At 40.7% G+C, this 27,944-nt stretch overlaps 1 protein-coding gene across 3 annotated transcripts; it reads left to right on the top strand.

Annotated features, from left to right (window-relative positions):
- The first annotated feature begins 1,614 nt into the window (after positions 1–1,614).
- On the top strand, positions 1,615–27,311 carry usp15 (ubiquitin specific peptidase 15). 3 transcript variants are annotated; one of them, XM_087831083.1, is made up of 22 exons: positions 1,615–1,720; positions 2,423–2,550; positions 2,847–2,977; positions 5,034–5,160; positions 6,036–6,181; positions 7,678–7,739; positions 8,252–8,341; positions 12,483–12,630; positions 12,773–12,946; positions 14,942–15,100; positions 15,227–15,451; positions 15,562–15,645; positions 16,833–16,927; positions 17,134–17,322; positions 17,440–17,558; positions 17,682–17,963; positions 18,305–18,375; positions 19,789–19,904; positions 19,991–20,140; positions 21,566–21,669; positions 22,225–22,313; positions 24,666–27,311. In XM_087831083.1, exons 1-22 carry the CDS (start codon positions 1,632–1,634, stop codon positions 24,999–25,001), a joined length of 3,114 nt encoding a protein of 1,037 aa, XP_087687209.1. In that variant the 5' UTR covers positions 1,615–1,631; the 3' UTR covers positions 25,002–27,311. The 3 variants fall into 3 exon arrangements, with proteins under 3 accessions (XP_087687209.1, XP_087687210.1, XP_087687211.1); XM_087831084.1 differs by lacking the exon at positions 8,252–8,341; XM_087831085.1 differs by lacking the exons at positions 1,615–1,720; positions 2,423–2,550; positions 2,847–2,977 and adding an exon at positions 3,714–3,786.
- The last annotated feature ends 633 nt before the right edge of the window (positions 27,312–27,944 follow it).

The following is a 27,944-nucleotide window of genomic DNA, read 5'->3' as shown; positions in this document are numbered from 1 at the left end:
ATTAGAAAATGAATAAATACAAATGAATACATTTGGCTGATACAAAGGGACATGTCACATGTGCATGTTGGGTTTTGAGAGTCTTCAACTTTAACTTTTTACAAATCCACAAATGCATGCAGCATTCAAGTGCTTGTGGAAAACTGGAGCATCTGGGCTTCTTGTGTCTTTTGAACATGCTCCTGCTGCTACAAATGTAACTTTAAAAAAGGAAAATCAGTCCATAACTATCAAAAGTCTCCAATTTTATGAAAATGGAGAACAAATCACTAACAAATCACATCAGGATTTTACTGATATGTTTTGGGTTTTTTCATACAGTCATGTTCTATAAAGTGATAAAGTATAACATCTGTGGACTTGTGAGCTTAGCTTGTATAAAGTATTTTATTAAAGGTAACTGTTTAGTTTCAGTTACTTTCCAGAGTTGGATTACTGTTTACAGTTAGTTTTTTTTAAAAAAATATTGTTATTGCTTTATTAATATTGACTGGTCTCTGTCTTAGTTTTTATTATTATTATATGAGCATTATTTGGCAAGGGTAAAATTTCAGAAGTTCATAATCTTCTATTACAGTGGAAGTATTTGACTTGCAGTCGTGTAGAAATCCCAGTCTCAGTGAACATGAGCACCACTGTGTCATGATGTTATCAAGGTACCCAAGTAGCTATTGCAGGAGTAGGTTTGTAGGTTGATCGATAGCTCCAGAGATACTTTATTTTGTAGTCCTTTGCAGGAAATTATTGCTATGACAGTTAAACACAGACATAACATGGCACAGCCCAGCAAAACCATATCAATTCATAATAAAATGAAAAATATATAAACAAATAAAATTGCTGTGTGCAAATATGCAAACATGTGAATACAATTATATTATTTTTATTATTGTACATTGAACAGTCTTATAGCTGCTAGTATAAAGGACCCCCTGAGGTACTCAGACTTGCACTTTGGTTCAGTCAGTCTTTTGCTGAAGGTGAAACTCTTCATAGCAGCCAGTGATGATTACTCATTTCTTCAATCTTCAAGTGATTTAAAGAATATGAGCTTTCAATATTCATTCCGATTTTCCTTTTGTCATTTGTCAGCTTTCCTAATGTACATTTTAAAGATATTCAACTACTTTCCAGCTTTGAAAACTCAAATCATTGAGCTTTCAGCATTCAGACCACATTTTCTTCAGGAAATTCATTCACTTGTTAATTGTTTTCCTTTTCCAGGTGTATGATATGTTATAGTGTGAGGTAACTGGCAGTTTATAAAACTCTGCTTTCACAGTACTTTTCCCAAAATTGCAATATTATAAATGGTTCAACTTTCAGATTCTTTATATTGGCCTCTTTGGTGATTTTCTCTTCTACAGTGTTCACGGAGTGTTAAAAAGTGTCACTTGTATTGTTTCCCCTCATTGCTGGTCTTTATTTTTAAAGGCACAGTTTCTTTCTCAGCTGTAAGCCTGTGCATCCACAATGATGGAGCACTTTTGAAACATTTTCTAGAATAATTTTACCACTGGGTGTCACGCTGCCACTGTGATGATTGGCTGCAGCAGCGGCGTCGCTCTCTACGTGCCTCTATGACGCGCCGCTTTTTTTCCCACCATGCACCGGGGAATGTCTAAGGAAAGATGGCGGAAGGAGGAGCGGCTGATCTGGATACCCAAAGAGGAGAGGTCGCGACACTGTTGAAAACACAACTAAGAAAGGGAGACACTTGGTAAGAATTGACTGTGATCTTTTCAAGGGCACTGCGTGGCTCTGGGCTGGGTCTGCTGAGCCTGTCAACCCCACGGAGGATGTGAAAGCCAAACGGCCGGGCCGTGTTGACAGTGAGCTCCGAGCTAGCTAACGGCTGCCTGTCAGCTTCATGTGTCAGCTTGGCAGGCTAGCGCTGGTTGAGCTCTCGCTAAGACTTAAAACAGTTAAACTAAATTTATATGCTGTATTTTGGTGTTTATATCTTTCACTTCCAAAAAACTGTGTCACAAATTTTCTGTGGATGTGCAAGGAAGGCTACATGCCGTTTGAGTGATACAGATAGTTATCAGGCTATCAGCTAATTGGCTAGCATGCCGATGATCCAAGCGGTTTGCCTGTCAGTGGGTTCATCCCCCGACTTCAGCAGGGCGGAGTCGAAAAAAAACCACCTGTCAAAATCACAGAGCCAGCTGGCTAGGCTTGTAGCAATCTGAACTCAACACGGCGGCTAAAAGCTACTGTTACAACTGTCAGTCTGTGTAATGTATGCCTCCCTAAACCAGATTTGTTTCGGGTACTCAATACAAGGTAGCCCCAAGGTAACCTGGTTTATAGCCCAATAGTTTAATGCACCCCACCCCACCATCCCTTTTATATAACTCTTGACTTTCACATCTTGCTTTTAGTAGGGATGTTGTAATCTTGATTGCTTTCTCTGCAGGTACCTAGTGGACAGTCACTGGTTCAAACAGTGGAAGAAATATGTGGGATTTGACAGCTGGGACAAATACCAGATGGGAGACCAGAATGTCTACCCAGGACCGGTTGATAACTCTGGTCTTCTCAAAGGTAAGCCAAGTAATAGTCCATCTCTTTAGATCTCTATTTTATCCCTTCTAAAAGTATATGATAAATGTATGGGAAAGCAGTTTTTGGTAGGTTAGCTTCGTGGGCAAGTTACATACACGCACACAAAAACATTGTCTACTAACCAGAGAGTAGCCTTTCTTTGGAGGGGGGTCATAGAAAACTCTCCAGCTCACCTTGTTCTTTGTGTGTTATCAATAGTGTAAGTGTTGACCCACAGAATGTGCTTTTTACCCTCTCTTGTTTAACTGCACGTGTATGACCCTCCCTCCCTCTAGATGGGGATGTGCTCGCCATCAAGGAACACCTCATTGATGAGCTTGACTACATTCTGGTCCCAACAGAAGGCTGGAATAAACTCGTCAGCTGGTATGGACTCACAGAGGGTCAGGAGCCAATCGCTCGCAAGGTAAGGGTTCAGTTATTAGCATAAGATTATGAATGGATTTTTTAAGATTTGTTCTGCTGCCAGCTCAGATTTTTTTTTCATATACAGAATCAGAAGGTTTAATGTGCAGTGTGACTTGTGTTGGGGTAAAAGGGAGAACATTGTGCTAATAAGGCTGTTTGAGAAAATCAGACATGCAGCACTTTTGGAAAAGGAACTTTGAACTTGTGTCACTGTTGCTGAACAGTGACTAGTAAAAGACTCTATGATGACAGATATTTAACAAAAAGAACTGCAAAGAATAGTTAACCATTACATTCATTTTTGATGTAATTTGGTTGGTCAGGTAGATTTACACAGATTTACTCTGTGTACTCTACACAGAATCTCAGAAGTAATAGTGAAAGACTGGGTGTTTACTTATCACAAAAAAAACAGTTGCCTTTCATTCATTTCTTTTATGAATGAAACACAGTATGTGTGCTTATTTTTTCCATATTAGCATAAGAGTATGTAAGGTTTGCTGGAGTAAAAAAATGAAGAATGCTTATGTTTGTGATTACAGTTGAATACTTGTGTGATGGCACTTCTGCTATCAAAGCAACTCTTCAAATCTTGCTAGTCATGGCATCATGGCTGCTGGAAGCACTTCCTCATCCCTCTCCATATCTATCAGTCTGTCTCTTGTCCCCCCCCCCTACATTGACCCTCCTCTTTTGCCATTTATGTCATGTGGCGTATCGGGTAGCTGCAAGGTTTCTATTTTCAGGCAACGTTCTGGATGACTGAAAAGCTACATGGAGCGATCTGCGAGACACAACATGAAGGAGGTTTTCTTCTTCTTTTTACCCTGTTGTTTCTATATTGTCAACTTGAGGGTGGGGGGTATGCTGGGGGGAACTGTAGGATTGTAGTCATTGGTGTGACACTGTGGCTCCTTCCGCTTTCCACTTGTGGTTTGATTGCCAACAATGGTGGAGAGCTCCTGCGTCCTTGTTTTCCAAGCGGAGGAATGCCAGCTGAGGTCACACTAAGAGAAGCAGCGCGTAAGCTTTTCAAAGGAGTGCGAGGAGAGGCAAACCAGTATAGGAGAAGCGGCGTGGGTGGCCTAAATGGTTTTGGCTCGGCTTTGATTTGAGAAAATGTGTCAGAGCTTGGTGGTGAGTTGGACGTTGACTGAGCTAACAGATGGGTTGTGCGCTGAGGTGTACTAGCCCACCGAGAGCCTTGAGTAGGGGAGGGTTGTGGTGCTGAGAGAATCTAAGTTGTGTGTGAAGGACTTTTGCAGTTTAGTAGTGTGAGTGTCTGTGTGCTGGAGGGGCTCAGGGGTGAAATAAATAGGCTGGGACCCCTCAGCTGTTTCCACGAGGTGCTGCTAATTTAGGCACTTCACTCTGACTATGAAGTATCAGGACTCCGGATGAGTAGAGACCAGCACAGCAGAACTTAGTGTGCTTTGTTATCCATTTTGTTAAGCATTTTCTAGCACGTTAAACTTAGGAGTTTGCTTTCAGTCTTGCAGGAATTTGATAAACATGAGATAAGGGTTGCATCATGATTATTTTTGCCAGCTTGGTGTCACGGTTTCTTTTTGGGTGCCTAAACTTCTGTCAAAGGTAAGCTCAGCCATGATAACAATTAGACAAACATCATACAGTCAAAGGCTTCTGCTGGCACGACTCGCATCTATGTTGGAATCTTAAACATTTAGTTTTTCATGTTTTACTTCCGTCTGTTCAGTCTGACTTGTTACTGTTGTCTGTGGTGTAATGTAGTGCTACATTCCTGGCTGATTAGTGGACGGTCAGATTGTGAGATTTTTACACAGTTACATTTTATGTTCCAGGTTATTTTTCCTTGTAAGGCCGTTGTAAGTGCAAACGTTAGACTTCTCTAAGGCAATCATTTCTGAGTTATCTACACGGTTCTTTTACATTGATCTTTTTGTGCGGGACAGCCCAAAACCATACAGGGTTACTCATGAACTAGGCCCGTGTCCCTCATTCTTTGCGTAGTAATTTAACATTAGATAATCATGGTTTAAAGCAGTAAATTGATAATCATCCTCTTTTTGCAGGTGGTTGAACAGGGTATGTTTGTGAAGCACTGCAAGGTAGAAGTGTACCTGACCGAGCTGAAGCTCTGTGAAGACAGCAATATGGACAATGTGATCACCAAACGCTTCAGTAAAGCTGACACAATAGGTAGGCACTGCCTAAGCAGTACTAAGCACTGGTTTCCGCAGAGTTCCAGAGTTCCTTGGATCTCAGTTCACATTTCACACTAATTATATGTAAATACATTTACTGTTTGTGGTATTTGTGTTTAAATTAATAGTTTTTCCAACTATTGTTGCCACATGATGATTTATTTCCCCTTTTTGCTGCAGGGGAAACAAAGAAATCTTGTACATAAAACTAAGTGTTTTTGTTTGTTTTTGTTTTGTTGTTGTTTGTTTTTTGTAAGTATTATGCAGTTGTGACACAACAGATACACGCTAGTAAATGCCATATTGTTTGCCAGTGTATGGATACTAGCTATTGTATCCTTGCATTGAAACATGAAGTAAAAACTGTTGTTTTGTTTCTGTTGTTGTTTATAATTCAGCAGGCTGTGCCCCCCAGCAGAGCTAAAGAAAATAAAATGGAATAAATTTTATGTGTTTTCAAAATTATTTGCTCAAGCGTGATTGACATTTTTGTTTATTGAGTTAGATAACAGTAAAGTGCGAAGATTAGAAATACAGAATTGTGTTTATGTGCATGGTCACCCCACTAATTCTCATTCTCAGCCAGGAAAACATTCTTGGAAGCACAAATGATATACAACATAGATCTAAATATACCCTTGGGATTTCAGATATTAGAATCACCTCCTGCGTGCATTCAAACACATGAACTTAACACTCTGCTCAGGTTGTTTTTGAATAACTGTGTCCAAGTAAATATTTACTTTATTCTATTGATGTAGATGACGGAGTTGGTTTTTTTTTTTTTTTTTTTTGTATGGTTGTTTTATTTCACATCTTGTTTGTGCACATGAGTGTGTTAACTGCATCTTTTTGATAATATGTTTGTAGATATGATTGAGAAGGAAATGAGGAAGCTGTTCAGCATCCCTGATGAGAAGGAGACCAGGCTGTGGAACAGGTACATGAGCAACACCTTTGAGCCTCTCAACAAACCTGACAGCACCATCCAAGATGCCGGCCTCTACCAAGGACAGGTTTGAACTTTTCCACTCTTCTCTCAAATTCTCACTATGTGAGAAGAATTTGGATCTGGAGGGTTCCTTTTTCTCAAGAGAGGCAAGATATTTCAGAAAATTGTCAGATGTGTAAGAATATGGCTTGCTCTATAGACCGTCATTCCTGAGCTCAGGAAAAGATGTTTTAGTTCTAGTTTCCGTTGGATATGGTTTCTCTCGTATTGTTTGGCAGATACGAGTACTTTTTCAGGTCATATCAGAAAACTTGTCTTTTCTTGATCTACTTGGAATCTGCATCCAAGAGGTTATTTTTGTTGATCCATTCTTTTTGTCTCTGCTCCTTCTATCTAAAATTAAAATAAACAGCTATTGCAGATAATGGAAAACCACAAGATTGTGTTGTTTAGCCTTTTTCTAGCTGTTGCAAGAAAAAGGCCTGTAAGTTAGAACACTTGAACTCCTGAAATTAAGATTCAACTTTAAAGACCTTATAGTAAAGCTAGTTTGAGGCCGGCTCATGAACTAGAATTTTTGCGCATAGAACCTGACATCAAACTGACTGCAGACTTTACATATTTATTAATTTACACATGTGGCTGCAGTGACTCAGCAGGCTCCACATCACTGGGTTGTCCCACTTACCTGCTGCTGCTACAATCACATTAACCCAGTAATGGTATTCAGTGTTTCCCACTGATAGGCAGGACTTGGAGAGGCTGGATGGGTATAATAAGAGTATGCTGGGAGACTCAAGTATTTCACAGTTTTTATATAAGAGTGATGTTATCTGCAGTCATCTCACCAGTTATTTTGAAAGCTCTGTCTACCAAGTCAATTCCTTCAAGTCTTTTCGACCATGTCCCTTCGGTGTGGTGGACCATTCTGCCCACTCTGAAGAATCTAGTGTGCTGGGTGGCCAGATGCCCTCCAGTCCCCTTGTCCTGGATTGAATCTGGCAACAGCAGTCACTGTTCTGCTGTTTTAAAACCTGCACCAAGTGAAGAACTGCTTTATTTGTTGCTACAGTAAACTCATCAACGCTGCAGAACAAAACAAGGACCTCCGTTGACAACTTGGGTCATGACGCCAGAGTTGGAAGTCCGTCTGTGGGACGAACCTGGTGACATTTCTCTACATATTTAGAGGCACCTTGTCTACAATATGTTTTACTTTTTTCTAAAGTGTGGGTGTGCCACACCAGTACTCCACCCTGCTGCCACAAATGGATTCTAAAGCTGTCACATATAAAATATAAAGCTACTTTCAGCCAATGCTTTGTCACAAGGATTCACCACAGGGGTAGCTCCACGTATTCCGTTGGGGAGAATTTTACTCCGAATGACGCTAAAGGGATTTGTGTGAGATCAAATCGGGGATCTTTGACTTGTTGGGAAGATAAATTCGGATAAAGCAAGCCAATAACACTTGGACATAGAGTAGAATTTCAAATGTCTGGTGTGTTTAAAGTAGTGGAAGCAGATGGATCCCTCTTTTCTTTCTGCCTTCTCCCGCAGGTTCTCGTAATAGAGCAGAAGAGCGAGGATGGCACATGGCCCCGAGGCTCCACGGCACCCAAGTGAGTGAATGACACACTGCCTGGCTGCATTTCTTTGGCTCTAATGAGTTGTACCACAGTAATGGAATCAGATTCGTACTTTGTACTCTAACAATACTGTCGCTTTACTAAAAGCTACACCTAAGCAAAGTATTATTGAATGGCAGATAACTTGTATGTAGTCAGTATGAATTAAAAAAGTAATGTGATGTGACACCACATCAGATTTCCTGCTGTGGGGATCTCCCCCGTCGATCTTGCCATTATCTTCCACTCTGGAAAACCTGCAGAATTAAAAGTGTATTGGTTTTAAAGTTTCCCTGCTACATCACTGCAGCGCTGCATCATCGTCAAAGATTTCCTCCCCTTGTGACTTTGCCTGAGTTTCCTTCTTTTTTTGCTCGACCTTTTGTTGCTGACATATCACTCCGTTTATTTTGTTTCATCGCTGTTTAATTTGATCGGCACTCAGCTTTCTGGAACAGCTCCTTATTTTCCACTCTAATTCATGATCTATTCTTTATCTTTTGAAGGTCATCTGGTGCTTCCAATCTCTCTGCTTTGCCAAAGATCTCGCCTTCATCTCTCACAAACAATCATAACAGCAGCTTCAACAGCAGGAAGTAAGGCATAGTTGTGGGTTGAATAGCAGAGGGGTGGGTTTGGATGGAAACAGCCAGAGATGGAGCCTGATGTGCAGCCTGGAGTTCAGGACAGAACTTCACGCTGAAGTCGCCAGAATGCTGGAATGAATTGGCTTAAAAATTTGTTGCTTTTAACTTAAGTATGTAAACTTTTTCTTGACTCTTTTATCAGTTCTATTTAGCCTCATTCTATAATTCCATTACTGAAGCTGTTTTTAGCTTCTCACTATGAAATTCATCTAACTCTGTTTTGTACAGGTCTATCTCTGGTTGTGATTTGGGTGTTCTAAATCTCCTGATGATGCATTTTCAGCTGTAAGAGCTGATAGAAGGGAGGGGGGAAGGGCGCTTGCGTTGGATTGATCTCTTAGGATTTCTTCAGTGACAGTACACTCTTTCTATAAACAACAAAGCCTCTGGGTGCCTTACTCAGCTTCTGATTATATTACTCAAATTTGCAAATCTATTTTCCAATTGATGATGGCACTGGCTAGCTGTGGTTGCATGATTTGGGCTAATGTAGTGGTTACTTCATCTAGCAACATTCCACGATGTTTTGCTTCTGTATGTTATTTGATTTAACACCAGACTACATCTAAATATGTCTTTCAGGAAATTTAAAAACTTAAACCTTGAACATTTGTTTAAATACAACATGACAGCATGCTGTCAGTCAGTTACTTTCAAGTTCATGTTCCTAGTAGATTAGCTGGTAATGTCCCGCATAATGTACAAGACCATAACGTTTCCAGTAGGAATAACTGACTCTAGGGTTCAGTGATTCATAAATCTGTAATGCAGACTAGACCTCCTATTTTAAATGTCTTTCTAATACCTGCAGCCTCTTTGTGGCTGATAGTCCTGAGGGGAATCTGCATGTGGCCTCTTATTAAAACTATGCCATATCCACAAACTTCACAGAGACTTGGACAGAATCTTTGCATTTGTTTGCTAAAACTGACATGACTGCTCATTTCATCAGTCTTCTTTTCCTGAAGCATAGACCGCAGTTGCCAAAGACTGTCTGACTCATCGGGCAATTGAATTTGGTTGGAATCTGCTTTTTTATAACTTTGGATCATCCTTTCTGCATTTAGTTAAAAAAAATCAAAATAAATAAATAAAATAAGTCAGCTTGCAATGCAATTGTAGCTAACCTGGGAAATGGCGCCAGAAACACTACTATGTTAAGCTGATTATGCTACAGCTACAGGGTACTACTGCCTGGTGGCTGTAGAATAATTAGCTTAAGCTTTCAATCAGTGTTGTATTGCAGTCCCAACACCTCCCAAATCCCCGCACCCGCACTCCACCCTCCACATGCCAGGAGCATTGTCTTGTCATACCCATTCAAGCCAACCTGTAACTGAATGATTAGCTGTGCTAATGTTAGCCAAACAGAGCAGTTTCTTACATTTAGACTAGCCTTGTACCCTAAATTTAAATTCCAGCATATACTGCCCTCTTAAGGCTTTTTTTGTGTAATGCTCTGCAATCTGTGATGGCAGTTTAACAGAAAGCAGTTTCTGTGCTTTTGACACAATGGAAAATTATAGTCTTGTTTTCTTTGTGTCCCAGTGTAAAATGCAACTTGGTTGACAAAGGATTACTCTCCAAAAAGAAATTCAGTTTATGCCCAGTCATGCAGCTCTACTGCTAGCCTACGTGTCGAGAATATTGAACTCTTGCCTAAATATATTGTTTGTTGTGTATTGTTTGACCCAGAGGCTCTCTCAGCCATGTCCAAAAGATGCACATACACTCTGTGGGTGGAGCTTACTGCCTTTGCTGTCCAGTGGACACTGTTCACTGTTCCCTCCCTTCATGTAATGCGTGTGATTTACTGCATGCTGGAGTGTGTATGTGTGTGTGCGCACGCGCACGTGCCTGCGCGTGGTAGATAATAGACATTGTGCATCACATTTCTCAGTACTGTTGAAATGCAGAAATGATAGTCACAGGCTTGGCCACCTTAAAAATCAATATTAACAAAGAATGAAGGGGTTAAAATCGACTGAGCCTTTCTTTGAATTCGTAAAAGTATCACAATAAAATACTTTCTCAGACATTTTTTCAGCTCGCACGTCTGACTTGTACTTGAAGCATAGTTGCACATTTTTGCCACAGCCGATGCATCTTTTTCTGCACAGTCGATGGATTGTTGAATGCACAGGGTGGGTGACTTGGGGAAATTGGATCTTTACTCTCAGCAGCTCTCCTGTCCCTGATTCACTCTGGTAGCAGCGCTGTCATTTTTTTCCCTCTGAATTATACATAGGGATTTTTTTTTTTTTAAATTAATTTTTCCCCTTTCATGTGAAGTGTTCCCATATTACATAACCCTTGTCTTTTTGATTCTGTGGTTTCGGCCTGGTCGATTTAGCCTCTGCAAGTGATGCTCTGCAACTGCATTAAGTGTCACCGTCCTGCGAGGTAGCGTCCCCTGATTCTGGCAGCCAGTCTCTGCTCCTCTCTCTCACTCACTCTCTCCCTCTGTGTCGTTTGATCCCTTTACCTCTCCTTTCCTCCGAGCTCATTGCGATGCACACGTTCTGCAGTCTGAGTGACCTTCAGAATACGTTTCATCTGTTCCCACTTTTCACCTTCTCATCGCCTGCCTGTACACACATACTGCCCCTGATGATTAAAAAACCACTTCTTTCTCTGGGTTGGAGTTTATTTATTTAGATTATCCCCTTTCAAACCTCTCATGGAGACAGCCATGACATATTAAAGAGGATGAAAGAAGGGTGTGTCAAAGTGTGATTTACTTAGTCCAGAGTGTCAGCGGTTGTGTTTTACCAGCAAAAGAAGGAAAAAAAGAGCAGGAATTTGTGTGCTAGTGTGCAGAGTAAAGGGAGAACAGTGATATATGCATGCTAGTGTGAGAAAATGGGATAAATTACGTGCTGGCATGATTGTGTTAATGTGTCTTTGTATGTATGTCTCGACTTCTCTCTGTAAAAGTGAGTTGGTCCTGTGAATACTGCAGCCTCAGCTGGATGCAGTGGATCAGCTGCTTCCTCCATCCCCATCTCATTTCTCTTCTGTCATCCTCTCCCCCCTTGTACTGTCCGCCCCTCCCCCCCCATTCTCTTTGCTTCTCCCGCCCTCCCTCTTTCTCTGTGCACCTCTACCTCCAGCAGCAGCAGTCTTGAGCATCCTTGCTGCTGCTGCTGTTGCTGCTGCTATAAATATCTGCTGGTAGCCGTAGAGCAGCAGAGAGCAGCAGGCAGGCCAGAGGGAGGAGCAGAGGACAGGACGGCATAGGACAGGGGGGAAACGAATTGAAGCAGAGAGGATAACGAGATGACAGGCGATTGAGCCCGAACAAGAAGACTGGGAGAAATGAGGAGAGGGGAGCTGACCAGTTAACTCTAAGACAGACCAGAATGTGTGCTTTCGTGTGCATTGAATTGTACAGTTTTAAAGGTTGGCCTGTGCTGGACTTGGAATCAGATCCAGGCCTAAACTTCACCTGGACTATTCAAACTGCTTCTGGAGCTGGATTGGCTTGAGCTGAGTTAAGACTAAGACTCAACAGTCAAAACTGGAGCCGGACCGTCCTTTCTGAGCTCAGATACCCAAACTTTTCATACAAGGGACCCAAGAAAACCCCATCGAAGCTGCTGGCTGTCTAGTTTTGTGCGGACATGCAGGCCATCAAGGGCCGGGGTGGGGCTGAGATGTCATGCTCCTGTGTTGCTGGTGGTGCCTGAGGCCTGAGGCGGTGGAGCTGGATGGCAGGAGGGTGGACCACCGAGTGTTGAACTGCGAGGCAACTGCCTCCACCGCCATCGCAGCAGTTTCCCTTGACCAGTGGGAGCCAGAAACGGCCAGCGTTGCTTTATCGAGCTCCCAGAGGTCTGCTGATTGCTGCAGCTGAGCAGGCCTATCTTAAGTCTTTTAATAATTGTCTAGGAAGCTGTAAAGAGAGGGGGTGAAATAGTGAAGCTGTGTACCTTCTAGTCTTTGTAAAGTTTGGTTGTTTGTTAAAAACTTTAATTAGATTTAGTATAGATGTTGTCTGTTGGTTTTAGATTTCTCTGTTCGTCAGTGTTCATGACTTTCCACAAACGACCCTGTTTAATCTCTCAATGTCTGTATGTTGATTGTACAGTGTGAAGAATTCGAGCTATAGTCTACCATCCTACCACCCTTACAGCAACAGTTATGACTACTCGGACCAGAGCAGGCAGAGCGAGCGCTCAGGCTTGTGTGGACTCTCAAACCTGGGCAACACCTGTTTCATGAACTCTGCTGTGCAGGTAATCTTTTCATGGAGCTCTTTAGAGTCTGGAACTATGCTAATTAGCACGCTAATGTTTACTCAAAATTCTACAGAGAAAACTTAAAAAAACAAAACAGTTAATTTGAAAGATATTTTTCTCTCCTGTTTTTGCGTTTTAGTGTTTAAGCAATACCCCTCCGCTGACGGAGTACTTCCTCAAAGACAAGTACACAGATGAGCTGAATGAGGACAATCCACTTGGCATGAAGGGGGAGATTGCCAGAGCCTACGCGGAGCTTATTAAACAGCTGTGGTCAGGCAAATACAGCTACGTCACCCCGAGGCCTTTCAAGGTAATTCCTTGGAAACAATATATTAAATGTGTGAAGGAACCTTCATGTTTGAATCTTCACATATGTTAAAAAACTATTTTTGATCAATGTTGGACAGATGAAGGCTTGCATCAATCTGTAGGAGCTAATAATCTCATGATGGCACTCTTCAATGAAATACATAAACGGACATGGACATTGTATGGCCGCCGGCCACATCCAGTCCATTGGTAGGCCCTGTTTGTTTATTTGTTTGTTTATTTATAAGGAACCCCATTAGCTTCCACAACAGTGGTTGCTAGACTTCCTGGGGCCCAAACCATCAAATACCACCAAATAAAATGTTACACAATGAGTTGGGTGCAAAATGTCCACATAATTTGGCTCTTACATCCACAATAAGGTTTTACAATTCTGAAAATGTAAACATGTAAATATTAAAAATTATTAAAAAACAAACAAAAAAACCCACTCAAACAAAATACACAATTTCCATTACAAGTGACATTACCCTCTTACAATTTTTACAAATAAATTAAAAACTGCTTAAATAGGCTTTTAGGTGATTTTTAAAATTATGAATAGAAGCCAATTCTCTAATTGCATAAGGCAACTTATTCCACTGAAAAGATGGAATAAGTGAGGTCGATGGGACATTAAAACATAGTTATAAATCATAGTTATAAATCATTTTTCTCTCTTTTAGCCACCAAATATTCCCCATAAGAGAATAGCTTGTTTTGTGTGTTTGTTGTTGTTTTTTTGTTTTTGTATTTTGTGGTAAATGAAAACTTGTCACTTCCACTTTAATTTGAGTGTTTTATTAAGGTGAGTGTGTTTATCCTGAAATTGTGATAGTGCAAGTAAGCAAATGTGAATGTCGATCAATGTCTATGAAAGATTAGAGTTTGCTAGCCTGGAAGCTGTCAACTAACAATTAACAATATTGATCCAGAGTGAAGAATTTTAAACAACACATTCATTTATTTACTGCAGTTTGGATTGAGAAATACAAGAATTTGAGTAATGCAGAGTGGGAACAAATAATTGAGTTGATGTACCCTCTGAGAAAAAGAAGTATTTGAGAATGTGCCCCTTTCCAGGTGAATTGTGACAAGATGGATCAAAGACTTTGTAGGAAACCTTGAACTTCAGTTGAAATCACAGCAGAAAATTTTGAGTTTTTCTCCTTGGCTCTGGATGAGAGCTGTCTGCAACACAACCGAGTTATTATGTTTGTAAGTGAGATAACGAAAGACTTTGAGCTGGCAGCAGTGCACTCAGTGAAAGAGACAGAGAGGGAGCGATTTGTTCACTGTCGAAATTTGACGAGGACAAATGTCAGATTTAAGTTAAAGTGATTGAAAGTGGTACTTCTGCATTGTGTTAAACACCAGGAGCTGTCGTGTAAGCCAGTGCTCAAAATGAACCATGTTGTTGTTAATTAAAAAAGTTTTCTTGTATAAACAGTTTTAATAACTTCATCAGAGTCGCAGACTTTCCAGAGACATGCTCAAAGATGTAAGTTCTCTTTGAATCGAAGTTTATCGAAATTGAAATTTGACGAAGTTTAACATCCAGCTACAGCTCCTCAGTTAGTGACTGTCACATTTAGACCTCATATACACTAACCCTGACTTTAATGCATTTGTTCAGGCCTAAAACAGACTAGATTTTTCTCACTCAGATGAAGTAATTAATCTACAAGCAAAATAGAAACAGCACTTTGTATGAAGTTAAAGGTATTTGAAATTGCTTCTGGGAATGTTGATTTAATAGATAAAATGTTGGTGTTTTTAACTATGCATTTTTTGTATTTTTATTAGCTAATTGCAACAGGTAGTCTTAATCTTACTGCTGAGCGTATAAAGGTTAAAACCATTTCAGTTTAAGACCTATGGGCTACAGAATAGAGAACATGGACATCTTATATTATTTTGAAAGAAACCGGTCACTCAGTGTGATGTATTATGATGAGGAGACTTGATTTTGCTCCTCTACCCCCCACTCATCCAGACCCAGGTGGGCCGCTTTGCTCCCCAGTTCTCGGGCTACCAGCAGCAGGACTCTCATGAGCTTCTGGCTTTCCTTTTGGATGGCCTACATGAGGACTTGAACCGCATCAGAAAGAAGCCCTACATTCAGCTCAAGGATGCAAATGGTCGGCCTGATAAGGTGAGACCAGCGGCTGATGAATGGATTGATAAAAGTGAAAAAAAAAAAAGATTTATTTTATTTATTTAGTTACATTTTATTAAATTTTTGTGTATACCCGTTTTTTGTTTTTGTTCTTTATGCCAGGTTGTGGCAGAGGAGGCGTGGGAGAACCACATTAAGAGAAATGACTCCATTATTGTGGACATCTTCCACGGCCTTTTCAAGTCGACTCTGGTGTGTCCTGTGTGCTCGAAGGTCTCTGTGACCTTTGATCCTTTCTGCTACTTGACCCTGCCACTGCCCATGAAGAAGGAACGGACACTAGAAGTTTATTTAGTCAGACTGGACCCTCTGGCCAAACCCACACAGGTAACAAGCTGAGCACAGAGAGGAAAAAAAATGACTACTGTAAGAAGCATCATGCCGTTTCATGTATGAACAGCAGGCAGTAATCATGTTTTTGTTTTTTTCCCCCTCAGTACAAACTAACTGTGCCGAAAGTGGGCTACATTTCTGACCTGTGTACCTCCCTGTCCAACCTGTCAGGCGTGCCTGCTGAAAAGGTAGAATATTTAGCATCGGCCTGCGCAGGAATCCTGCCTCTGTTATCACGTTGTAATGCTGACATCTACTTTTTAATAGACGTTGTCCTCTGAGCTACAGAAGCTAGTGAGGGGAAATGTTGCGTATTTTTCAGATAAAGGGAGAGATGAGGAACAGGGACACAAAGGATAACTAGAGACCAAGGGAACTGGAATTCAATATGTATGAACCTGCTATTATGCTGTTACACTGCATAGACAGAATAGCAAAGCTGCCACACTAATCAGTGTGGTCGTTTATTTTCTTGTAGGTCTGTTTTAGGTTATTAATTTTTTTCCTACATGACTTCTCTCTGTGTGGTTTGTCGAGGTCACAAAGCGAGATAACACACAAGGGAAATGTTTTCCTTTTAATGAGTTAAAAACCACATTGTATTTCCTCCATATAGGCTTAATTAAGCCTGGACTTTCAGATCCTGGTTGCGTTTACAGCAGTGTATCCTACTGTCACTCAAACCCTGCGCCATCCTGAAGTACTATGTGGCGATCGTGGCTCAAGAGTTGGGCATTCGTCTTGTAATCGGAAGGTTGTCGGTTCGAGCCCCAGCTCCGACAGTCTCGGTCATTGTGTCCTTGGGCAAGACACTTCACCTGTTGCCTACTGGTGGTGGTCAGAGGGCCCGGTGGCGCCAGTGTCCGGCAGCCTCGCCTCTGTCAGTGCGCCCCAGGGTGGCTGTGGCTACAATGTAGCTTGCCATCACCAGTGTGTGAATGTGTATGTGAATGGGTGGATGACTGGTTGTGTAAAGCGCTTTGGGGTCCTTAGGGACTAGAAAAGCACTATACAAATACAGGCCATTTACCATTTTACTAGTAAAACAAACCCCAGAAACAGGGCTTTGGAAGTATCCCTAGTTCCTGCAGTGCAGATACAAAAGAAAGAAGGTGCTTTTTTTTTTTTTTTTTTTTTTGCAGTGGTTGAGAGGACTATGAAAGAGTTTAAACTATGAAAAAGATCATTTCAAATACAGGCTGGTTAATTAAGTTCTAGAAAGTTTTTTCTCATGAATTGAAGTTATGTTGCCCGTCATCTTAAGCTCGTCTTACCAATCTACTAAATGGTTTTTTAAGATGTGTTGGCAGATTAATTTAATTGCTGGCCATAATTAGGATTCTCAGCACTGACTCTCCCGTCTCTTATCCTTCAGATGATTGTAACTGACATCTATAACCACCGTTTCCACCGGATCTTCGCCACCAATGAAAACCTCAGCAGCATTATGGAGAGAGATGATATTTATGTGTGAGTGTCAGATATGAGCAGCTGACAGACAACACGTCTGCAGATTATGTAGATATAACAAACTGCAGGCATGTGCCATTTTCAAAAACGTAGGTTTTTTGTTTTGTTTTTTTACACTAGGATGCTGAGTTTCACTTTTCATTGGTTTGTCGACATCTTGCTTAACCAGCGTGACTCTAAAGGATTCACCACATGTCTCTCTGCAGCTTTGAGGTGGCGGTGAACAGAGTGGAGGACACAGACCACGTAGTGATCCCAGTGCACTTGAGAGAAAAGTACAAGCAGTCAGGATATAACCACACGAGCACGCCGCTGTTTGGACAACCCTTCCTCATCGCCGTCCCCAGAACCCTCAGTGAAGACAAGCTCTACAACATGCTGCTCCAGCGCCTCTGGTAAGTCGGCAAAAATCGACAGGCTCTTTTTGCAGATAATCAACGCTGTGTCATTTAGAAGTAGAAAATAAAAACAAAAACTTGTACTTGGAATAAAAAGTGGTTTTGTGTTTGCAGTCGGTTTGTGCGATCTTCTGTAGAGGAAGAAGAAGACGACTGTGATGAGACACAGCCATCTAAACAACACACTGTTAATGGTAATGCCACTAATGGACTGTTGGAGGAGGGGTCACCGAGTAAGTGCACCAACACAGTTTTCTTGTAAAGTTCTGACCTTTTGAAATGCCTTTTTTTTTTTTTTTTTTTTAAAAGTGTGCTGCTTAGTGTTTGCTGTTAAAAGCTCTACTGCCGTCTTTCAGGTGAGATGGAGACCGATGAGCAGGACGACGAGTCCAGCCAGGATCAGGAGCTGCCCTCTGAAAACGACAACAGCCAGTCGGAGGACTCTGTCGGTGGGGACAATGAGCTCGAGAACGGTGTGGTCGGCCCACAGAATTCCACCAAAGGCCAGCAGACGTCCGGACACAGCAGGAAGAGACTTTTTACATTCCAGTTCAATAACATGGGAAAAACTGACTTCTCACTCATCAAGGAGGACACTAGGCAGATCCGCTTTGACGAGGGACACCTTCGACTTAGTGGTAGGAAGCGGGCTTTACTGTTTTTGTTTTCGCATCATTGAAATGGCAAATAGAAATCTGCTGTTGCCCCCAATAGAAACCAGTCTATTCCTTCTAAGGGGTAGAAACCAGTGGTTGCTTTGATATGAAGCTTGTGGCTTTAGATAATGTGAGCAGAGGACACCAGCACCTCGTCGTAACATGCCTATTTTTACTTTTACTTTTGCCAATGAATGACTGACTGACTGATAAGATGATTGTAAATCAAAACTGATTTTTAGGAAATGTTTAATCAATAAATGAAGTCATTTTAACAGATGTAAATATTACAGCATATTTACATTCTGTCCATCTTTTTACAGACCGCTCTTATCTCTCCTTGGACTGGGAACCAGAAATCAAGAAGAAGTATTTTGACGAGACTGTTGTTGAGGTAAAACTAATGTCGGGAGCTGCGACATTGTCTGTTTTCACAGTGTAACTGTTGTAGTGCAGCTCGATCACATTTTTAGCAAGACGCTGAGCAGTGTGGAACATAATCATGTCGTGATAACTGCACAGAGAAGAGCAGCAGGAAACCCAGGTGACTATTCCAAATGTCTTCTAATCAAGAGCCCGCAGGTTTGAAACTCTAGATCTACCCACTAGATGATGCCGTGAATAAGCTCATCTAAGTGTTAAAGTAATCTGTAAATATTACCTCTTACTCCACGCATTTTAATCTGAGGGAAAGGAACTGAGTAGGCTACGATAACTTTGTATTAAACAGTGCCAGGGCTAAATTTATTTAACAGTAATTATGTAATGGTATGGACAAGCTCCAGCGCCAACATTTCTGCTCTTGCTACTGGAGAAATTGAAATGGTCTATTTTCTACTTGTTACTCCAAAATCAATCTGGAAAACCAGTGTTTTGGGGCTCACAGTGTAACTGGTGAACACCTGGTCCAAACCATTCTCTCCTGTTCACTAGTTAATGTTTTTAAATGCAGATTTTATTTATTTATTTATTTGCTTTTCAGGTTGCATTTGGGTACATTCAATCTCTGATTCTGCGTTTACTTGCTGTTTACCTACATCCAATCAAACCCTCCTTATATGCTCCTGTCTACAAACTGAAACCAAACTGTTTTCACTGCCAGAAAGAGTCTTGTTGTCTATATGGAGTTAACCTATACTACTAGTAATGATAGTAGAAAGGACTTTGCACAGTTTGCACAGCTTTTGACGGCCTAGCTTGCAGTTCATCTCTAGTTGCTCCACATATGTGATGCAACCAAGAGTCTACAGATTTACAAGTTGTTGTTTTTGTTGTTGTAATTGTGCTGTGTAATTGTAATGTGTTTTAGGATTATTAGATAATGGTGTGAAACAGTGTTTATAACAGTTTAATTTATATTACATGAACATTAATTCTTTTTGGTTTTTCTCTTAAAACCTATTATAATATTATAGTTGAAGTACCTTAAGCAGTACTGTTGAGAATAACAGTTGAGGTCTTGACAACACTTATCTCTAACTGTACTTTTAAACGGCTTCTTTCAAAGTTAAATGTTCTCTTTTGCCACAGATTTTAATTCATGTCGTTTCAGACAACTAATTCAGAACTGTTGCACTCTAACAGGATATGTCGGAACCTGGTTCTGCCGGAGGTTTCTTCCTGTTAAAAGGGAGTTTTTCCTTCCCACTGTCGCCAAAGTGCTTGCTCATAGGGGGTCATATGATTGTTGGGCTTTTCTCTGTATCTATGAAGCGCCTTGAGGCGACATTTGTTGTGATTTGGCGCTATATAAATAAAATTGAATTGAATTGAATTAACAACTATATGCTCGTGTCTCTGGGAGCAGGACTGTGACAAGCACGAGAGCATGGAGTACAAACCTCAAAAAAAGGCTTTCTTCAAGCTGAAGGACTGCATCGAACTGTTCACCACAAAGGAAAAACTGGGGGCAGAGGACCCTTGGTGAGAAGCAGTGAAAACAATTCAAAACACTAGTTGTTGACGTCTGGATGGTTACAGCGCCTAAAAGGTGATGCATCTTCTCACAGGTACTGTCCCAACTGTAAGCAGCACCAGCAGGCCACAAAGAAGCTGGACCTGTGGTCTCTGCCACCAGTGCTGGTGGTCCATCTTAAACGCTTCTCATACAGTCGCTACATGAGGGATAAACTGGACTCGCTTGTTGACTTCCCGCTCAGGTAGGCATGCACATGTAACACTGATGAAGCGCCAATGAATCAATACAGGCTACGTATTGAGTGAAATATTATGGTTATTATTAATCAGAAGATTTAGGAATGCTACTGGAGCTTATGGGCAGTAATTAATAAATACACACAACACAAAATGCTTTTGCAGGTACCATGTATTTAACCAAACCCCAAAGAAAAATAACAAGAAAAGAAAAGGAAAACTTAAATAATCACTCCTGCTGCAGCTATTCAATTAATCAAAAACCCAGTGAGGGTGCACAAAACAACTAAGCAAATTCTTCCCGTCAGCTGGTAGCAATACAAACAATCAATTAAAAGTTCAAACTCACCAATTCCGTTCTGTTCAGTGCACAACAACACTATGGCTCCGGCTCACAGTAATCAGCATCTAAGTTGCATAAGTTAGTGGGTGTTAAAAGAAGCATTAAAACGGGAAAAGCAAGTGTTTGCCAATACAAACCTGCAACAGCTCTGTCACCTGGCTTGCCTCCACGCATCTGACAGGAGGAAGCCGGGACAGGCCTACTATGACCCACATGCCGTCCGATTGGCTGAGCAAAGTCATGTGGTTGGAGTCATGTACCTGCGATGCATTCAATGGCAGGAATAAGTGCAGGAAACAGATTTTACTCTGGGTTACACACACATACACTACCTTTTTAGCAGTTTATCCAGCGTATATCCTGCTCATTCTTTTCAAAATCCACAGTGTGTGTATGTGCACACTCACAATATACCCTTGATGAGTTAATGACAAGCTGCTTTGTTGTTGTGTGATAGATGATTGGGGTTGCTGCATAATTTTGTATTTTTTTTTTATGCAATGTTTTGTAGTCAAGTATTTATATTGAGGGAGGAAAAAACCCAACAACAAATAATTGTTTCCCAAAAAGGTAGGACAAACATGGCGTGTGCTCAAGGACATCAGTGTTGACACAAGCTGTGTGTGTTTCTGCTGTAAGGCAAACAGGTGAATTGTGAGTCTGTCTTTTGACGCTTCAGCTTTCAGTTATATTAAAGCGCATATTTTAAATGTTTAATTTGTTGTTTTTCTGAATAAATTTTGCTACACTTTGATTTGTGAGTATTATATTGTGATCGCTATAATACACAAGATGTGAAAAATTGGTATCTGAAAATTTAAATAAGTCATATTTTATGAACTTTCAAAAGAACCTTCAAATTATTTTCATTGTTTTGTTTTTAGATGCTTTTTTTGCATATTTAAATCGGTCAAATTTTAATGTTGGTCTGAAACACGTAGGTGTGATAAATATGGGAAAAGGGTAAGAAGAAATGAAGGGTCTGATCCTCTTTTACAACACTGTACATGCTACATGTTTCTACCTTCATCACAAACACACCACGCTGAACGTGTGCAATGACGACTTGTTTCATGTTTGTTCCCAGAGATCTGGACATGTCTGAATTCCTGATCAACCCCAATGCCGGGCCCTGTCGCTACGACCTCATTGCTGTGTCCAACCACTATGGTGGGATGGGAGGGGGCCACTGTAAGACTCAAACTCATGCAACCATGTATCTTTTTTTTAAAATTAGGATTTATAATGTTCCCGGATTTAATTTCAACCCCATTAAAGGTCACTGGTAGAAAGACGAATGTTCTTGTGGCCTCTGAGTAACCAGACAGTTTAAATCTGGCTTGTTGTGAATCTATAAACTGTAGAATCTGTTTTATTAGTTAGTAATGCTGTTAGAAGTCGCAAATTGCTTTATAACATAAGAGCCAAGCAGTGGGAGTATATAAAATGACACACAGAAAGGGAAACATGGTGAAACGGGGCTCTAACTAATGGAAATTTTCATGACTAAAGGATTTCCAACAGAAAAATAAATGTAATCAGAGCAGTAACTTGTGTATCTGGGCTCTTTTTGCTAAAATCGATACGTCTCCCACACAGTTTTTGGCATCGCCACGTTTCTACTCTTCAAATCAAAGCTTCGATTTGGTGCATAAACTCTTACAAATTTCCTTTTGAATGACTAGTTGATTAATCATTGAGTAATTTCTGCTTCTGTCTTTTAATCTTGTGTTTGTTTCTTTGCAGATACTGGTTATGCTAAAAACAAAGACGATGGAAAGTGGTACAACTTTGATGACAGCAGCGTGTCTCCTGCCAGCGAAGATCAAATAGTGGTGAGTGTGTTCTCATTTGTAAAAGCTACAGGCAGCAGGTCCTACTGCATTTTTATTAAAGGCAGACTTGCTGGGCAACAAAAATGAATTATGTCATCAGAGTAATGCATGTATGTGCACTGTAATGAGGATGAGTTATGTAGTTGCCACACAGCCTGAGTTCTCCAAGGCATCCAACTGTGCTGAGACCCCAAAAGGTTGATTCTGTTCATCTGGACGTAACATTTTCAGTGGTTTCTCCCACTGAAAATGCTACGTCCAGATGAACAGAATCAACCTTTTGGGATTTACTTACCTGGATGATTGAGCATGCATCATGACAACTGTGCTGAGATTTCCCAAAAAGTAAGTGTGGGTGTGTGGTACAGAGAGCTCTCTGTTCTGTGGTGGGGAGGATGATTGAAGCCAGACAGGTAAACCCTCACGGAGATGGTTTCGTGCATAGAGAGCGTTTATAAAGGCTTTCACATCTTGGAGGCAAACTGAACTTTAGATGTTCTGGAAGAGCAAGCCACCCCAGAGGAGACCAGCTCTTTCTGTAAACAATTTTTGAAAATGGGTAATGGCTTCATACATTTTAACAAAGTATACACGTTTCAGCAGAGGATCTCTTTACAGCAGGACTTCGTTTTGCTTTTAAATTCATGTTTGATGGCCAACTGTTGGAGATGTTGTGTTCAAGGAAATAACATCTCCAGTAGTGATGATGTTGCAAGCATGAATACTGTATGTATCCTAATCTGAGTTGATGGGATTTAAAGAGATGAGACATAATCTATACGAAAACCAAAGCTAACAGTGTATAAGTCTATCAGCTTCTGAATCCCCAGCCTCTCATTAAAAACATCGAGAATCTACAGTTGTTCTAATTGTTGTTGTGTTTTGTGTTTTTTTTAAAAGGACTGAATGTAATATTAGGGACTACTTTCAGTAACAGATTAATACCATGGGTTCATATGAAAGATTGCTGTTGTCTGCTGATTTGTGGACTACTGTTCTGCAGACACATTTGACCATGGTCAGTGGTGATGGTGTTAACTCATCAGCCAAAGCTGTTTGGCTTGTTCATTTGACAAACTGCACGAGTGTTCACACAGCTACATGCGACAGCTACAGAATAAAATTACTTCTCAGGCATCTGTTAGTGCCACTAAGTGTGCATGCCACGTTGTTGCCATATTATTAAATTAAAAATATTGAACATGTAAAACATAGGGGTGGGGGGGAAAAATCGATACTGTGTAGCATGGTGATATTTTGTTTGCTAATAATGTATCGATACAGGGACAGCAGAAATCGATATTTTGTTACAAAAAAGGTTTTTGTGCTCCGACTTCAGAGCATGTTGATCCTTTTTCTGAGCAAGAATCCTGACATTCCTTCACTGTCCAAATGTGTTTAACTTTTTTTTGGCAGCAATAAACATGACAGTTTACTTATTTTAATTTAAGACATGTTTTATTTTAATTAAGTTTAAAACTTTTTTATTTAATGTAAAATTATATTTTGTTTTAATTTACTTTCAAATTCTTCAGTTGCTGAATGGGCTGCATAGTTTTCATAAATTGCATAGTTCAGAATAGCTATAATTGTACCAGATGGTTGCGTTCAGTTAAGTTGGACTAGACTGTAATACAAACCGTTCAGTTTGTCAACAATAAAACTGAAATGAGAGAAAGACTGAGTGTGAGACTTTGATATTAGATAAAATGAATATTGATAAAGTTTACCTTTATGTACAGAATCTGAATATCGCAAAATATTTTTAAAAAATCGCAATAATATTGTATCGTGTATTAAGTATTGTGATAATATCGTATCGTGGGATGTATGGTGATTCCCACCTCTAGTAAAACACGGCCACACTGATAAAGATGTGGCACAGCAGATGGTTACATGTATTCAAAGCACACACCTAATAATGTAAACTATATGCCTTAGTACAATGTAAAATGGCGAATCCCGTTAAAGGAAAAAAAATCCAGACCCTGTCCAGTTGTGATGATGCAGACAAAAGCAGTTTTATACTAGTCTGTAAGGACTGTGACCTGCTGTTCAAGTGAGCCTCAAGTGGTCATTAATGGGAACTGCATTTATTTGCACTAAGCATTATCTTCATTTTTTAGACCTGGATGCTTCCTTTGAAAAGAGATTTGGTGGTCTAGTGAATATTTATACAGCCAGCTTTTCCAGTTTATAAAAATCTTTAGTGACTGCATTTCTCATTGTTTCTCAAAGGAAAACAAAAAGGAAAAGTTGGTAAAAGTCAGTTTTCTAAGGTGAGCCTGACTCCATCATGTCAGTGTAGCTGAGTGACGTTCTTTCCTGTTTTGTTTCCGTCTCTCTCTGTAGTCCAAAGCAGCCTATGTGCTGTTCTACCAGCGCCAGGACACAGTGAAAGGCACCGGCTACTTTGCTCTCGACCGAGAGGAGGAGGAAGAGGAGGAGGAAGATGAAGAAGAGGAAGGGGAGGATGAGGAGAATGAGGGCGAGGAGAGGAGGGAGAGAAAAACCGCCTTGTCCGCTCAGGGAGCCTTGTCTGCTGCCGCTGCCGCCGCCGTTCAAAGCGACGACGAGGACCCTAATGAGAACCAGTGCAGGAAGAACGACGAAGAGCAGGAAGACGAGGAGGAAGAGGAGACGGCGGAACAGGCGCCCAATCGAGACGTCGCAATGAAAACCAACTGAGGGAAATGAGGACATGAATATATATATATATAGAGAGAGAATGGGATCTTTCCATCCAAAGCCATACGGACACACGGCGTGACAGCGGGCGCCACTGGTCCCACCCAGCGGCTCGGACTTAGCTGCTCGACAGGAAGAACCACTGCGGGGACATCAGCTGTTGGGTCAGGGGGCTACAGGGGTACGCAACTCTAAGAAATCAGGGCCCTCCTCTGTGGTTGGATCACTGTGTGTGTTTGTGTGTGTGCGTGTGTGGCCACGTTCGTTTGTTTAGAATTTGCTCACTTGCTCTCTGAGAAGAGTCACTAAACAGCCGGGATCTTTGTTGTTTTTTTTTTTTTTGTTTTTTTACAGCTTTGAATCTCAGTTTTATTATTTTTTTAAAGTACATATCTCTAAGAGGAATGCATTTTTGGCATATCATTTTAGCATCATCGTTTAGATTTTGTAAATATTTTAAACACTGAACTGTACCGAGTTTTCATGATGCGCTGAAACATTTTTGAACTTGCACAATCACCAACCATCCGCCCCGCTTTTCTTTTCTTTTTTAAAAATTTTAAATGTATCGATGCCAGACATACTGCAACTTTGTGTCAGAGAGTTTTCTCACATACAGAGCTTAGGGAGCTGCCTCTAGAAAGCCAGTGCTGAGACGCCACTACACTAAGAAATAATGTTGAGAATTGACAGTCGTTGCTGTGTGGGCTTTTTTCTTTTCTTTTTTTAAATAGCCATCCAGCCGAGCTAGCTCTGTCATGCTGCTGCGATCTTAGATTTTTACACATGATTAGCATACTGACATGAGCCTTGGCGAACTTAAGATCCTGCTTTTGCTCTGTCTATAGTCCTCTCTGTTTATAATTCTTCAGTAAAGCAGGACTGAGATATTGCGTGGCTAACTTTACAAAGAAACCACACTGTATCTCTCCATATTTTAAATATTAGGAAATGCTCTTTTAGAAGTTTATATCCGGAAGTCAAACCTATATGTAGTGAAGTGCTGTTTAAGGAGTTAGCAGAGATTCTTTACTCCTCTTCACCCGCTCCTGAAGTTGTACTTCATTAGATGGTATTTAAAGCTTTATTGTGGCTACGTTCTTAAGATTTTAGGCACTTTGAGATTAGGGACATCGGTGATTTCATTGTCTCTCGTTTGAATCGCCTCGGCCTTAACTCTTAATCTCAGACCAGTCGCCTTTTCTTTGCACACGGCCGTCACACCATCTCTCGATATTACGCGAGCACTCGTCTATGAATGTCCATGTTACTTGCTTGATATCTCCCAGCCACGTCACACCAGTTTCTTTTAACCCACAAGAGGGCCAGAATGTATGCTGAATGAACCAGACCACATGTATGTGACTGATGCCTTTTAAGTCATCCTTTCTTTCTTTCACTTCTCCCCACGGCCCTTTCGAGTTTGAAAGGTGATGGAAATGGGTGTTCTTTGCATTTTATATTACCTGTATGAATTTCATGGGTATTAGCTGAATGCGTCCCTTCTTTGTGGTCCTGAGCTTTGAGGAGGAGAGAGGGAGACGAAACTTAAAAAAAACAAAAACAAACAAAAAAACATTTTGGGGTGAGTGTGCCTAAAAGGCCTTTCAGCTTCTCGGGATCATGATACAGTGAAAATATTTTGTGGCACATCGTTGGCAGGATATTCCTCCATCGACGTAACTCGCGGTAAAACTCTATTCTCCATGGTGGAGTGCGATGTTTTCTTTTCTACCTGCTCTTTCCATTGTAAACAGCATTAGCGGATCTGTTGTTGCCTCAGAATATTAGATGTGTAACATGCCTTTAAGAGCATCTCTGTGCTTCGACTTCAGGTGGCTTTACCGCCTCAGTGCTGCCTTGCTTTTTGGGCAACTCACCCCATCCTGAGTGAGATGTGATTGCTACTATAGGCTTATACAATACTGTACATAAGAGTTCACTCTGTGAGTGCACATTTGATAAAATTTATTTATTTATATGTAAGCATTTAATAATAAACAATATATTTAAAACCTTGGCAAGACGTGAAATGTCGGGGGTAACGTGGCTCGAGTCCACACATACACACTAGTTTGCAGAGTCTTGCCTGTGCTCTCGTCAGGGAGGGAATATTTTTTAAACAAAGGATGATTCTGTTTTGGGACTTTTTTTGTAAAGATAATCCAGACATCCTTGCATGATGATGTATGGGCTGAGGGTGGTGGGTGGGGAGTTACCAGGTTTGGCTGCACTTGAGTTCACTTGGGTTTACATTTGAAATGTGCATGTGTATTTATACACAATCTTCAATAAAGTTGTGTAAAGCTTCCCGTGCTTCTGCCTGGTGGTTCACTTTCTTGACCAACTTCCATAGCTGCCCCACATCTTTGACTGTATTATTTTATAAATAAGAAAAATAAGAAAATACAAATCTGTTTGTGCCCTTTGCGTAACATAGTTGTTAAATTACCAGATACTTCAGATTCTGGAACGAAATGTATAAAATAACAGGTTTATTTATTCAATGCTGTGATTGGTACACATTCTGTTTAGAATTTACATTTTTATAAATATTTTACATAGAGATGTAAATGTGTATCAGAAACACGATCCAACTCCTCTAAACACATCGCTTTTTCCTACGTTGGGCTCTATAAATACATTTTGAAATTATAATTAATGCAATGCTGCTACGCTTTGGATAAAAAAGGCATTTTAAAAATGTGCAGCATTCAAAGCTGCTCTGGTAGAATAAAAATATGAATCTGAATATTAGTACAACAGGTCGCCTTTAACACCTATGGTCAGGAAAGCATGCTCAGCTCATATCCCAGCAGTAAGCGATCTCACTGGCGTTCCCTAAAGAATGTGATCATCGCTATGAGCCATATAAAGGAAGGCTGTCATGCTTCCCTTTGTTTTATCCTCTGCTCTCCATCTCCTAGTGCGATCTGAGCAGGA

This window comes from Neolamprologus brichardi, chromosome 17 (assembly GCF_056152115.1).
Source record: "Neolamprologus brichardi isolate AB-2024 chromosome 17, ASM5615211v1, whole genome shotgun sequence".
Lineage (NCBI taxonomy): Eukaryota > Metazoa > Chordata > Actinopteri > Cichliformes > Cichlidae > Neolamprologus > Neolamprologus brichardi.
Note: the sequence above shows the minus strand (reverse complement) of the source record. Positions and strands in the feature narration are given on the sequence as shown.